Below are 15,000 nucleotides of genomic sequence, written 5' to 3' on the forward strand. Positions count from 1 at the left end.
AGCACTGCCACTACTGGGCAACTGAACAAGGCCTTTAACATTTCTATTTCCTTTCATTTGATTTGTTGCAGCATTAGTGGTAGTATTGGATGTGGTAATTGTTGCATTAGTAGAAAGAGCAGCATTAGTGATAGGATTATTAGTGGTAGTTATAGAAGCATTACAAGCAATAGTATTAGTTAATAGTGTGGATTAGATTAGAAGTAGTAAAAGTACTACTAAACAGTACTACTACTAGTGACGTGATGTGACATACAGCTAAGTACGGTGACCCATACTCAGAATTCGTTCTCTGTGTTTAACCCATCCAAAGTGCACACACACAGCAGTGAACACACGCACACAGCAGTGAACACACACACAGCAGTGAACACACACACACACAGCAGTGAACACACACACACAGCAGTGAACACACACACAGCAGTGAACACACACACAGCAGTGAACACACACACACAGCAGTGAACACACACACACAGCAGTGAACACACACACACAGCAGTGAACACACACACACAGCAGTGAACACACACACACAGCAGTGAACACACACACACAGCAGTGAACACACACACACAGCAGTGAACACACACACACAGCAGTGAACACACACACACAGCAGTGAACACACACACACAGCAGTGAACACACACACACAGCAGTGAACACACACACACAGCAGTGAACACACACACACAGCAGTGAACACACACACACAGCAGTGAACACACACACACAGCAGTGAACACACACACACAGCAGTGAACACACACACACAGCAGTGAACACACACACACAGCAGTGAACACACACACACAGCAGTGAACACACACACACAGCAGTGAACACACACACACAGCAGTGAACACACACACACAGCAGTGAACACACACACACACAGCAGTGAACACACACACACACAGCAGTGAACACACACACACACAGCAGTGAACACACACACACACAGCAGTGAACACACACACACACAGCAGTGAACACACACACACACAGCAGTGAACACACACACAGCAGTGAACACACACACAGCAGTGAACACACACACAGCAGTGAACACACACACAGCAGTGAACACACACACAGCAGTGAACACACACCCGGAGCAGTGGGCAGCCATATATGCTGCGGCGCCCAATAATAATAATAATAATAATGTTCTTTCAACTGCTCGTGTTCTGCAGTCACAACAGATTACATGGTCTACGTATTTGATTTGATTTTGTGCCAGATAATATTAATACTGATAATAATAATAATCAATTATTATTATTATCATTATTATTATTATTATTATTATTATTATTATCATTATTAATATTATTATTATAATTATAAGGAGTAGTAATAGTGGCATTTATTTTTATTATCATTATTATAAGGAGTAGTATTATAATAAGTAATAACTAAAGTAGTAGATGTAGTAATAGCATAATTATTATTATTATTATCATTATTATTATAAGGAGTAGTAATAGTATCATTTATTATTATTATCATTATTATAAGGAGGCATTTATTATTTTTAATAGAGGCATTTATTATTATTATTAAATTAATAATAGCTAAATTAGTAAATGTAGTAATAGCATTATTATAATAATTACTAGTTGTATTATTACAGCATTATCAGTATCATCAGTAATAGTACTAGCAGCAGTAATAGTGTTCGAACTGATAGAAGCGTCAGTACAAGCATGATTAATAACAACAGTAACAATCAGATTTGTAGAAGTAGCACCAGTAGTTATAGTAATTAGAGCATTAGTAGCATTAGCATCAGGATCAGTGTGTTAATCATATAGTGTTATTGCAGTATTAGAAGCTTTTAGTATTAGTTGCATCAGTACTAGTAACAGTAATAACAGCAGCTATTAGTAATCAGTTGCATCAGTATTATTATTAGTAATAGCAGTAGAAAGCTTTATTTACTGAGTCGCTTTGTGTTTGTAGTACTTGTGTTTGTCTTCACACTGCTGGTGTTTGCATTGTGTTACCTGGCTGCACAGGTGTTCTCCCAGCCCCGACCTGCACGCCGCACTCAGGTAAATAACCGGTGCTCTGACGCTGAACACACCGAAGCCATCTGTAGCGTAGTCTTCATAGCGTGTGTGAATGACCAGACGACACACCTTCAGCAGCCCGTCTCGCTCGTCCTCGTGGTAATACGCCGAACCGTTCTCATACCTGCGACAACACACCTGGACCTCGATCTTTACGTTCCCTTTTTAGTTACGTCAAACCAGACTGAATGACTTCAATTAAAATGAGCCTCACAATGATGAAGAGTTTAGACGAATAAATCATGGAAAAAATGAAAAGAGAATAAAATGAAATGACTAAAATAAAACGAAAGAAAGTGAATAAAATTCAATTACAGTTAAAAAAAACGAGGGAGGATTAAATGCTAACAGATAAAATAGTGTCTCGGGACATAACTTTGATTTATAGCTACACGAGAAGAACAGAGATGATGGTGATGATGATGATGATGATGAAGCATACCTGAAGAGTCTGCAGAGCCACAATGTGGTGTCTGAGAGGATACGTGTGGTCAGTTTTCTCACACGTTCTTTATCCAGAATGGAGATGTAAGCAGCCAGGCTGTGACCCAGTAAGGCCATGTGACCCTGCTCTCCAACACACTGCATCCTGCTGAGGAAGCACACACACATACACACACATACATACACACACACACACACACTTTATAAGCCAAAACAAACAGTGAATTGTTGATCATGAATTTCCTTATCATCTCTTTGGCTCATGTGATGTGTGTTTTTCCTTACAGTGGAGATAGAGGTGTGTGTGCTGATAGGGCAGGGACAGAGGGTGTGAGAGATGGGTTTGGGTTAGGGTTAGTTTTAGGGTATGTGTGTGTGTGTTGCAGGGGCAGAGATGGAGAATGTGTGTATGTGTTTGGAGCAGGGACAGAGATGGAGGATGAGTGTGTGTATGTGTTGGTGGATGGAGCATGAACAGCGATAGAGTGCGTGTGGATCAAGCAAGGACAGAGACAAAGTATGTGTGTTACAGGGACAGAGATGGTGTGGGTGTGTGTGTATGCATTAATTCTTCATCTATAATGTCATTGCTGAAGGACACAGAAACTTACCGGTGTCCCTGTTTGTCCTCGTCTTCATGCATGAGGTTCTGAATGAGCTGCAGGATGGTCACGAAATTCTGCCCGCTAAAACAAAACACACAGAAATCAGACCGAGCGAAGACGAACCCAAACGACCCGCCAGCGCCAAACTGCAGGCGTTTATTCAGCCAGAAAAAAGACAGGAACGTCTTCATCAACATTAACAGACATTAACGACACAGGACTTACTCTCCCTGTAGAGGTCCTGGGATGTCTCTCCAGCTGAGCCGCCGTCTCTCTGCGTCCTGCGTCGTCTCTCTGAGAAACACGGACACGGCACACGTCCGTCACTTCACCCAAACGTTTACTCACACGCTGTTAGCTTAGTTACAGGATACTTTACTTTTATGATGACAGAACTTAAAATTCTTCACAGAGAGACTTAAAAAAAAAAAAAGGTCTTACAATTGTCCGCTTTCCAAAATCTTCATGGCGTCAGAGAGGTGATTCCCCATTTCAGCAAGCGTGGGGTCCATCTGCAACCAGAAAGCAAGCTCAAGGTTATTCAGCTACAATCTTATGATCAGTACGAAGATGCTTGGTGCTTAAAATTAAATATATATTTATACACATTCGCTGATCAAAAATGTCATGATTTTTCTATACAGATATCTGAGAAGACCTGTAAAGGCTCCAAACACAGACGGAGAGAGTTCAAGACAAAGGTTATGGAATATTATTAGATTTGTCTGTTTGTTAGGATCCATGAACCTGACCACACTGACAGTTACACACATTACACACAGGAACACCTCACTAATGACTCACTATTGTGTTCAAACACACACACACACAATCTCTGCCCTGCTCCATACACACACAAGCGCACACACACACAATATCTGCTCTATACATACACACAATCACCCTGCTCCATACACACACACATACACCTCTGCCCCTGCTCCACACACACACCACACACAGACACCTCTGCTCCTGCTGTATACACACACAGGCACACACACACACAATATCTGCACCATACACACACACACACAATATCTGCACCATACACACACACACACACAAATCATCCTGCTTCATACACACACATACACCTCTGCCCCTGCTCTACACACACACACACACACACACAATACCTGCTCCATACACACACACACCACACACACAGACACCTCTGCTCCTGCTGCATACACACACAGGCACACACACACAATATCTGCACCATACACACACACACACACAATAATCCTGCTTCATACACACACACATACACCTCTGCCCCTGCTCCACACACACACACACACACACACAATATCTGCACCATACACACAATCATCCTGCTCCATACACACACACACACACACACCTCTGCCCCTGCTCCACACACACACCGACACCTCTGCTCCTGCTGCATACACACACAGGCACACACACACGCAATATCTGCACCATACACACACACACACAATCATCCTGCTTCATACACACATACACCTCTGCCCCTGCTCCACACACACACACAATATCTGCACTATACACACACACAATCATCATGCTTCATACACACACACCACTGCCCCAGCTCCACATACACACACACACAGACACACACCTCTGACCCATCTGAAGACATCAGAAACCTTAAACTTAATAAAAATAGTTTTAAAATGGATCACATGCTATAAAAGTACCTGTAAAAAATCCGTTACTATAGAAACCATAACCTCTCAGAAGGTGCGCACTGATGTAAACCTTCAAGTTACATCTGAACTACCTTCCAGAACACAGCCGAGAATATTACTCATAATTATAATCCATAATATGTTATGGAGGTAATATATAAATGTTATATAACCATGAGCAAAGTAAAAGAATTCATCACTCCACCTGACCTACGCTGCACTAAAGCCACCAAGCCAGCTTAGTGTGGTCACACCAGAAAAAGTGGTCACACCAGAAAGCAAACTACAATTCAGAGCGAAGGAGTGGCTGCGTAGAGGACCGTGAACAAACACCCATAACCAGGATCTTCTTCACAAACCAGCAAACAATGAACACCAGTCACGGGAGAAGAAAGAGAAAAGCTCTGTATATAAAGTAGAAGTCTGGTTTGAAATAAGTCTGATTTCCTCCTTTATCAGCTTAAATCACATGATGTGCGATGTTAGGGGTCCAAGCACCAAAAGTCATGTTCAGAACAACATGGTCACCAGACGCCTACGGACAAAAGGGGCAAAAAAAATAATAAAATAAAAATGTAATAAATTAAATAAATAAATAGAAATTCAGAGCAGATAATATTAATATTTTTATGTTCATTTATATTTATAAAAAATAAATAAAAAAAATTAAAAATCAGAACTTGAATTTCACCACTTCAATAATATCTAAAAATATAAAAAAAAATAATATAAATATAATTAAGAGTATTTAATATAAAAATATATTTAAAAAAATATAAAAAAAAGTATTTAATATAAAAAAATATAAATATATATATATATAAAAAATATAAAAAATAATATAAATATAATTAAGAGTATTTAATATAAAAAAATATATTTTAAAAAATATATAAAAAAAATAAATAATTGTCAAGTATGCGATATTGTTTGCAATATTTTCACACGTGATCACATGAAATTAAACAAAACATTGATGCAAACTGAACATTTTAGATTTAAAGCCGTGAAAGTTTTCCTCCAAGCTTACAACCTCGTCTCCTGTAGTCTCGTTCTCAGTTTCTAGAATGTTCCTTGTTCTTTCATTAAGATCGCTGTAGAAACCTTCAAAGAGTTTCCTAGTTACCCAGTTGCCCTTCTTGACCATATTACACGGTTAGAGAAGGGAAATAATTTCTGATCTCGCTTTCCGGTGTCACCCAGACGAGCACGGGTTTCCTCCCGAGTCTCATCTGGTCTCAGGGAGATTGGCTTAAACTTTAGGAGTAAATTTAACTTTAAAATGCACATCTCGAATTTATAGGTTGCAGCTGCTTAGCGACGATGTCCGTCGTCTAAAGCATGCTGTAAATAAAAATTCAGCCGGAACCAGAATCGGTGTGAATTATGATCTAACGGTGAGGTTAAATTAAAATAGCTGGAAATATTAAAACAATAAATCGTTAAATGAATTGACCCACATTTCATTGCTACTTATTTTACCTAATTATGTCCAGAAATCAAATATTTATGAAATAAGAAACAAAAACAACAACAACAACACTGCAGCAAACAGTAAACAGATTTGACCTGGATGTACATGATTCCACAGAATATTCTCTGTACACTGTCGAGCTCATTTGCAGTCGGGTTTCTGGGTAACATCTCAAACATCACCACCTTTATCCAACCTTCAGCTTTACATTTTTACATTTACATCATTAAGCAGACGCACTTATACAGAGCGACTTACATTTTATCTCATTTTTTTATACAACTGAGCAATTGAGGGTTAAGGGCCTTGCTCCGGAGCCCAGCAGTGGCACCTCGGTGGACGTAGGAATCGAACTCACAACCTTCCGATTGGTAGCCCGACACCGTAACCACTAGGCTACAACATCACCAACAGTAAAATCCAGCTCGGTGTTCAAAAAGCAGGTCAATCGGGTCAGAACAGTAGAACGTGCGTATTCGACGGTAAGTGCTTGAATTACACCAATAAACGAAGTAATGCACGCTTCATAATCAGAAATCGGGGGTCGAGGTAAGAGTGATGATGGAATACACCCTGGATGGGACATCACAGGACACCATGAACACAGGACACCATGAACACAGGACACCATGAACACAGGACACCATGAACACAGGACACCATGAACACAGGACACCATGAACACAGGACACGTGACCGGTCCATGTTTAAGGAAACCAAGAAACACACAGGAACCCGAGGTCAGGATTCAAACCCGGAGCTGTGAAGCTACCCGATGACAGATGGACCACCAGTTTGACCGACACGGCCTGCGTTGTCAGGTATTTCACCAGACGTCATAAGGCACGGTCTGAAACAGTTCAAGATCTTTCTGCTTCATCATTTTATACAGAAATACCGACAGATACCGCGATGCTGTCAGAAAGGCCGACAGTGACGTCACTCATCACGGTACACGCATCATACGATTATATCGCGCGCACCATACAAACACCCCCTCCCCCCAATTTACCTCAGGATTCTCCATAAACCTACAGCCGACATTGAGGTCTATCTCTCTTTCTCTTTCTGAGTCACTTCCTTAGCTACCTGCATGCTATGCTAATCTAATCTAATCTAATCTAATCTAATCCAATCTAATGAACCGGACCTTGTAAATCATGATAGTGAAGTAAAATCAAGCTTTTCTGCGTCCATATCATACCTTTTTTTTTCCAAAATCAGACCTTCCTCGGCAACGTGAAGAATAAATAAAGTAAATAAAGGAGTCTCCGACGAGGTGAAATAAATAACCGTGGTATGAAAACTATAGCGCGTTTGTTAGCTGTCGCTCGCGCACTCTGCTCATTTGTGTAGAGAAATTTTTAACCCTACTTCCTGGTGTGCTGGCAGCGGTGACGTCATGCGCGTCACCCTCTGGCGGCGGTGACACGCCCCCCACCATCAGGCGCGCGCCCGTCACAAACGTACGCATAAGCGTTTCTTGTTTAATTGTTTGTTTTAAAGTCTTTTTATTTATTTATTTATTTATTTATTTATTTTTCCCCAAAAAGCTAAAATATTTTTTTACACCAATTGTTATTAAAATAAATGGCAAAAATGTTTTGTATTAAAAATATATATATATATTTACGTATGAGCTTATTATGTTAATTGCAATTTGCATATCACCCACAAAAAAACGTTGATATGCAGATTAAGTCAGTGGTTATTAAATTGTTTTGATTAAAAATATGTGCATTTGCATTTCACATAAAACAACTCTTTGTTGTCACTCTTTGTTTAGGTTTATTACGATGACACTTTATGTAAAACACCTCATAAATAAAGGATTTTTTATTAATTATGTGTTTAATTTTCATGTCTTAGGCCCAGGTGTCTTGGCATCCCTAAGATTCATTTATCTTTATTCGTATCATAATAAAATCTAACCATGGAAATAAAACATCAAAGTAAAATTTGCATACTGTATATTTACTCTTATGTATGAAAACATTTACACCCAACATTACTATCATTAACATGAATAACTCAAGTCATACTGCGTGTAACAGTCAGGATTTGTTCATGTGAGGAGGAAGGATTCGTTCGTCCGCCGATCGTCGATCGCTACACGCTATGTAGATGTCCTGCTGAAGAAAAGTGCTGATGGCTGATCTGATCTGAAAGCTTTTAGTCTAATTGCCCTACAGATCCTAAATCATCTCAGGTTCCAGCTTCGTGCTGCACGTCTGGTTTACATGTCGTACAGTACGTACAGAATTGTTTCCGTAGTCTATAAACAACACATCTGTGAATTAACGATGTTGCACACTAAGACGTGAAATTAAAAATCCAGTCAAATTGATTATGCACAGTTAGAGTATATTGGTAGGAGAATGTTGGACATGGAGCTGCCAGGCAGGAGGCAAAGAGGAAGGCCAAAGAGGAGGTATATGGATGTAATTAATGAGGATATGAAGCTAGTGGGTGCAAGTGTTGAGGATGCAGAAGATAGGGATAGGTGGAGAGAGATGTTTCGCTGTGACGACCCCTGAAGGGAAAAACCGAAAGAAGAAGAAGAAGAAGAAGAGGTTTTAAGAGCCAGGGAAATAAATAGGGTTGTCTCTGCAACAAAAAAAAAAGATGCCTACTCAGGCACTTAAGTCAAGTCCCATGTCTTTCCAATCATATGTTTAGAGAAAATGTTGTCTGTCAGGTGCTTCCTGTACTCCACCTCTCGGCACTTTGTATGTGTCACACTGATGCCTCCAGTTCGACCTGACCGACAGGGTGTAAGACGGGGGAAAAAAGAAAAGAAAAATTGAACTCTAACAGTATTGAAAAATAAAAAAATAAAAATTTAAAAATAAAACTCATTAAAAACAAGAATAGCTGAAAACTACAACCGTCTGATTGTACAGTATTCAGACGCACATAGTTTTAAAAGGTTCTTGTTCGGTATGTTTCATGTAGTTCATACAGAACGCTGCTGCCAGAATTCTGACCAGAACCAAAAAATCTGTGCACATCACTCCAGTCCTCAGGTCCTTACACTGGCTTCCAGTTCCATTTAGAATAGATTTTAAAGTATTGTTAATTGTTTATAAATCACTTCATGGCTTAGGACCGAAATACATTACAGATATGCTAATTGAATATAAACCAAGCAGACGACTCAGATCATTAGGATCAGGTCAGTTAGAAATACCAAATTCACTCAAAACAAGGTGCGTCAGCATTTAGTTATTACGCCACCTATAGCTGGAAACAGCTTCCAGATGAGATCAGATGTGCTTCAACAGTAGACACTTTTAAAGCAAGATTAAAAACACATCTGTTTAACTCTGTATTTACTAAATGATCACTGTGCTGCTTCACACTGACTGCACTTTTTAATCCTAATCACTTTTACTCCTGTTTTATTCTTTTTAACATGTTTTAAACTGTTATCAAAATCACATTTATTTATTTTCATCCATTCATTCATTTTCTAACGCTTATCCGAACTACCTCGGGTCACGGGGAGCCTGTGCCTCAGGCATTATTGGGCATCAAGGCACACACACACACTCATTCACTCACACAATCACACACTACGGACAATTTTCCAGAGATGCCAATCAACCTACCATGCATGTCTTTGGACCGGGGGAGGAAACCGGAGTACCCGGAGGAAACCCCCGAGGCACGGGGAGAACATGCAAACTCCACACACACAAGGCGGAGGCGGGAATCGAACCCCAACCCTGGAGGTGTGAGGCGAACGTGCTAACCACTAAGCCACCGTGCCCCCGCATTTATTTATTTATTTATTTATTTATTTTAATTGTTCTTAGTTTTTATTATGATTTTATCGTGTGTCTCTTTTTACATAATTTTTTTTTTTCTCCCTTATAAACTGTTTTCTAATTTCTATGTAAAGCACTTTGAATGACCTCTGTGTATGAAATGTGCTATACAAATAAACTTGCCTTGCCTTGCCTAGTTGTTCCAGGGTAAGATCCGTGTGTGAAGCGGGAACATACTGTGTTGGATCACACACACACACACACACACACAGGCTGTCCTCCTGGGAGGAAACCATGAGAGAGACCATGACTCATGTTGTTTACGCCATTCTGTGTACGTTGTGTCAACATCACAGTATACTGAAATACTCGAGCTCATCTGGGTCAAACAGGTCAAATCACCCAGATCACTGAGTGCACTTTTTCCCAGTTTGACATGAACATATAAACCAGAAATCAGGATACATTATGATGCACTGAGCTGCTGATGAGTGTGTGTATGAATCAGCTGGTGTGCAGTGAAGTAAGTGGCTGTGTGTTTAGTAAGCGAGTTTGTGAAGCATACAGCATTAATCCGTCCTGGCAACCGTCCTCATGACCAAGACAGCAAGGTGACAGGAGGTTATCCCAGATTTGAGACACACCCACACCAGCTTCCTTTTATTAAGTCGCTCACTCACGCGCTTGACGTGTTCAGCAGAGGTCAAATCCGATCCCGGATCAGTGCCAAACTTACACAGCTCGCTTGAATATACTTATTTATTTTATTTATTTTTTTTAAAGATGAGGAAGGTGTTCCCGTGGCTCACCAACGTGTCTCTGTACGGCTGTCTGTTCGCCGGCGGGGATCTTCTCCATCAACGCGTGACGCACAAGGACACCGGCGAGCTGGACTGGAAGCGCACCAGGAACGTGGCGCTCGTGGCGTTCTGTTTCCATGGTAACTGGAACTACTTTTGGCTGCGAGCGCTCGAGCGCCGGTTCCCGGGACGGTCCGTTGGCACGGTGCTCACCAAGCTGGCTCTGGATCAGAGCTTTTCCTCGCCCTTAGCGACCAGCGTTTTCTACACAGGTGAGTCCCGTACAACCGGAAATTCAGGTACAATACATAATAAAATAATAACAATCATAACATGAAATCAAATAAAAGGTTTAAAACCTGTGACGTTGACTGAATCCTATTACGTCGGTAAACCTCAGTGCACTAAGCATGTTATATATAGTATTTGCTCAGAAACAAAGATGCAAAACCATATTGTACCTGGTGCTAATACTTATTAGTACTGTTATTAGTTATTAGTTGTTATTAGTACTAAAAACCACTGATGCACTGTAACTATAAAATCTAATTAAAGCTAGACTCAGAAAAGAAGGTACTGGTATATTGGGAAGGTGGATGATGAAGGTGTGGCTTTGATTGTCTTCTTAGAGTAAAGTGGTCTTTAAGGTCCACTTATGTAATTCAGACCTATACAACAATAGACAAAGGTACTAAAGATGTAGAGACTGGGGTTAGAGAGCCGTATTACCCCGAGCTGTGAATGTAAGAGTAATAAAGCTTATAAAATAAAGATTTAAAGAAAGTCTCCATCAGCGGTGTGTAAGGTCCGATAGCGTAACTTAAATTTGATTTTACAAGCATAAAAATACTGTACATTCTAAAGGTACTAAAGATGGAGCTGGTGATGGGGAAAAAAACAGCAGCAAAAAAGGAAAAGTACAGTTTACGTTCATTTGCTTAAAATGTAATATCTTATTAAAGGTCAGTTACAATTCAGTCGTTAACTAAACGTACACAATATTACCTCGAATATAGCCGATCACTCGAGTCCTGTTTGATGTCTGAAGTTTATTAAAGTCTTTACACTCCGAGGAAAAAATACCGAACCGTAGGCCTACTAATCCTCGATCGGGATGTGGTCCGTCATCCTTAGTAACGAATGTTTGTATCTTTATACGTTCACTCAGAAATAATACCACACTAGCAACAAGGATAAGTTTGTTAACTTGATTTCTGACAGTGCAGCTTACTCAAAATTCATTGTGTAATTAAAGGAACACGTTGTTAACACTAATTATGTTACTAAGACACCAGTTTAGCATTACAGCATTTGTCAGACACCTTTATAATAGAATAGAATAGAAGCCTTTATTTTGTCACATATACATTACAGCAGAGTGAAATTCTTTCTTCACATATCCCAACTTTGTAGTTTGGGGTCAGAGCATCAGAGCAGTCAGCCATGATACAGGAAGCACTGGAGCAGTAAAGGTTAAGGGCCTTGTTTAAGGGCCCAACAGTGGCAGCTTGGCAGTGCTGGGGCTTGAACCCTGATCCTCTGATCAACAACACAGGGATTAACTGCTTGAGTTCCCAATATCCCTGAAGTTGTTTTTTTTTTTTTTTTTTTTTGCATATCCCAGCTTATTATTAAGCTGGGGTCAGAGCGCATGTTCAGCCATGGTGTGGCACAACTGGTGCAAGAGCAGTTAAGGGTCCAGTGTTGATAGCGTGACAGTTTGGAGGCTTGAACCCGTAACCAAGCGCCTTGTGGACATCTTTTTGGACTTGCTCATGTGGTTTCTGTCATTGTATGGAGGAGCTAAAAATAGTCATAGTGGCCAAGTAGAATCTGCAGTTCTATCACGTGTTAGCTTCATCTGCTGCATATATTAGTTCTAGAGAAACACACACACACACACACACACACACACACACACGCAGATATTATACATCTTATTTCAATCTCAATTGAGCTATACCTTTTTTCTTAAAATAACCGCAGTTGTTAGAACTGTAATATTTCATGCCCTGACATATGGAGTCTATAGAAATAAGTCAATTGTGTTATTGAGTTTCATTAGAGATACATTTTCAATAATCCTTTTCTAAACTGCTTTCTTGTTGTTCCGCTGCTTTGTTTTTTTTCCCCCCTGTCTGGCTAATTGAAGGTGTTGCTGGAGTATAAACCTATAATCACGGATTAGTCTTTCACCCCCACACAGGAAGGTCATTCAAACCCGGCGAGGTTTCATAGTGCTGTCAGTGTCACCGGTGTAAAGCAGGCAGTTATATCAGAGGATATCCTGAGTCTCTGACACGACCTGCACAGGAAATCGTTAATGAGTACGTCATATCACCTCCCATTAAACCGTTAAACCGTACTTAGTTCACCTTTCTATGTAAGTATTATTTTCCGAACAGTTCGAATTGTCTCCTGTATTGGACATGACGCATGCACCTCTATATTTCACTGGACGGAAAGTCTTTATTTATTCCATCAACATGAGTTTGTTTATGACTCAAACGAAAAGTTCAGTTCGACATGCATCACTTTTTCCACCTTTTCTGTAATTAGGAAACATTCTTTGCTTTTTTTTGCCATGAAAGGAATAAAAAGTGGAAAGCAAAATTACTTCCTGGTGTTGGATTTGCTCTGATTACTCTGAAAGCATCACAATATTTTACCTGATGTTTCCTTCAGCTCGTGACTCAACATGGTCGATGCACAAACCTTAACATAATTATATTCATAATTAGGAAAAAAAACAGATACAAATATAGACCCCTGTTTAGAATAAAATATCTTTTTTTTAAACAATATTTGAGTGTTATATTATGTGGTCATTGAGCTGCTGTGATATGTTAAGTAAAGTTTATTCAGTGTGTAAACACATGGTGTTGTGTAAATGTCATCAGTGACCGTCAACCAGCGGCGCCACAACCTTTAAAGGTGGGGTCTCCGATTTTTGAGAAACGCTTCAGAAAACCGAGTCGGGCCGAAAACAAAACAAAAATCAAAACAAACTTGTAGCCAATGAGCAGAAAGGGGCGTGTCTTGTCAATATGGGCGGAGAGAGTGTTCAGTGCGCATGTGTGACATTAGCAGAAAGCGGTTTTAACATTGACATGGAGGATAAAAACAAAGAAAGAACGAAGAAAGGCTTACGATAAGGTAAGAAGTAGGACGTGTTAATATAGGATCAGCTTTCCAGCGCTGGAGAGAACTGAAGGAGCAGGAAGTTGGTCACATATTCACAGATTGGAGTTTCCTGAGTCAATAACTCCTGAGCTAAACACTGTTACTACACAAATAACACCTCTTTTCTATCGTAGTAATGTAGAGACGCAGCTACAACCGTGTTTTGTGTAGTAACAGTGTTTAGCTCAGGAGTTATTGACTCGGGAAACTCCAATCTGTGAATATGTGACCAACTTTACTTAAGACGCCGAGGCGCTTTTTTCCTTCTCGATAGGTGAGTAACGTTGGTTTTGCTTTGTTACACAGAACTAATATATGTCTTTGTCCTTTACATGATTATGCTTGTGTGTCATTTTTGCTTGTTTGTTTATCTGCAATCGTATTGTTCTTCACTTCAGCTATGATAAAGACACATTTCTTTACATTAGTTGCCTGGGTTACGTATGTATGTGTGGGCGGAGCTATCAATACAGGGGAGGGACTCATTTGGGTTAGGGGCGTGTTTGTTTTGGTGATTTTTTATGTCAACAATGGCTTTCAAAAATCGGAGACCCCACCTTTAACGAAAACTTGCTATCTAAGCAAATAGATAAATAGATTATTTATTGTCAATGAAATTAAGTGTCAGTCCTTCTGGTGCATAAAATGGTAAAAAAGAAAAAAAGTATAGACATAAATATAAAAGAATATAAATATTAACAATTAGGGATCTGATAAAATAGTAATAGTTGAGGTAGTAAATATATGAGATATTGCACTATAACCATAAAATTTAAGTTTATATAATATTAAGGTTTTGCACATTCAATGTCTTCTGTGCAGATTTGTGATTGGGAATAAATAAATAAATATGAGGTGGGAGTCTAGGAATTGTGTAGACGTGAGTGTGTTTGGTGCAAATAAGTCCAGAACATTCATTGTGTTTTTTGGTGTTCGCTGTAATGGATCTGGGGTAGAA

General features: G+C 39.7%; 2 protein-coding genes across 5 annotated transcripts in view; one reads left to right on the forward strand and one right to left on the reverse strand.

Moving 5' to 3' along the window:
• pdxdc1 (pyridoxal-dependent decarboxylase domain containing 1) overlaps nt 1-7,671 on the reverse strand; it is a 25,429-nt gene extending 17,758 nt beyond the window's left edge. For 2 of the 4 annotated variants that reach the window (XM_060892066.1, XM_060892064.1), the window contains exons 1-6: nt 7,494-7,671; nt 3,572-3,642; nt 3,356-3,424; nt 3,137-3,211; nt 2,524-2,670; nt 2,016-2,205 (exon numbers count right to left, since the gene is read on the reverse strand). In XM_060892066.1, coding sequence (XP_060748049.1) covers nt 2,016-2,205; nt 2,524-2,670; nt 3,137-3,211; nt 3,356-3,424; nt 3,572-3,642 — 552 coding nt within the window. In that variant the 5' untranslated portion in view covers nt 7,494-7,671. Of the gene's footprint in view, nt 1-2,015; nt 2,206-2,523; nt 2,674-3,136; nt 3,212-3,355; nt 3,425-3,571; nt 3,644-7,493 lie in introns of all 4 variants that reach the window. The other 2 variants (XM_060892063.1, XM_060892065.1) reach the window with 2 other exon arrangements.
• A 2,901-nt stretch (nt 7,672-10,572) lies between these two features.
• The window catches only part of mpv17l (MPV17 mitochondrial membrane protein like), a 10,395-nt gene continuing 5,967 nt past the window's right edge, over nt 10,573-15,000 (forward strand). Inside the window, exons 1-2 of the mRNA XM_060892067.1 lie at nt 10,573-10,670; nt 10,843-11,131. Coding sequence (XP_060748050.1) covers nt 10,843-11,131 — 289 coding nt within the window. The 5' untranslated portion in view covers nt 10,573-10,670. The remainder of the gene's footprint in view (nt 10,671-10,842; nt 11,132-15,000) is intronic.

The sequence above is a fragment of the Tachysurus vachellii genome, chromosome 18 (genome assembly GCF_030014155.1).
Source record: "Tachysurus vachellii isolate PV-2020 chromosome 18, HZAU_Pvac_v1, whole genome shotgun sequence".
NCBI lineage: Eukaryota > Metazoa > Chordata > Actinopteri > Siluriformes > Bagridae > Tachysurus > Tachysurus vachellii.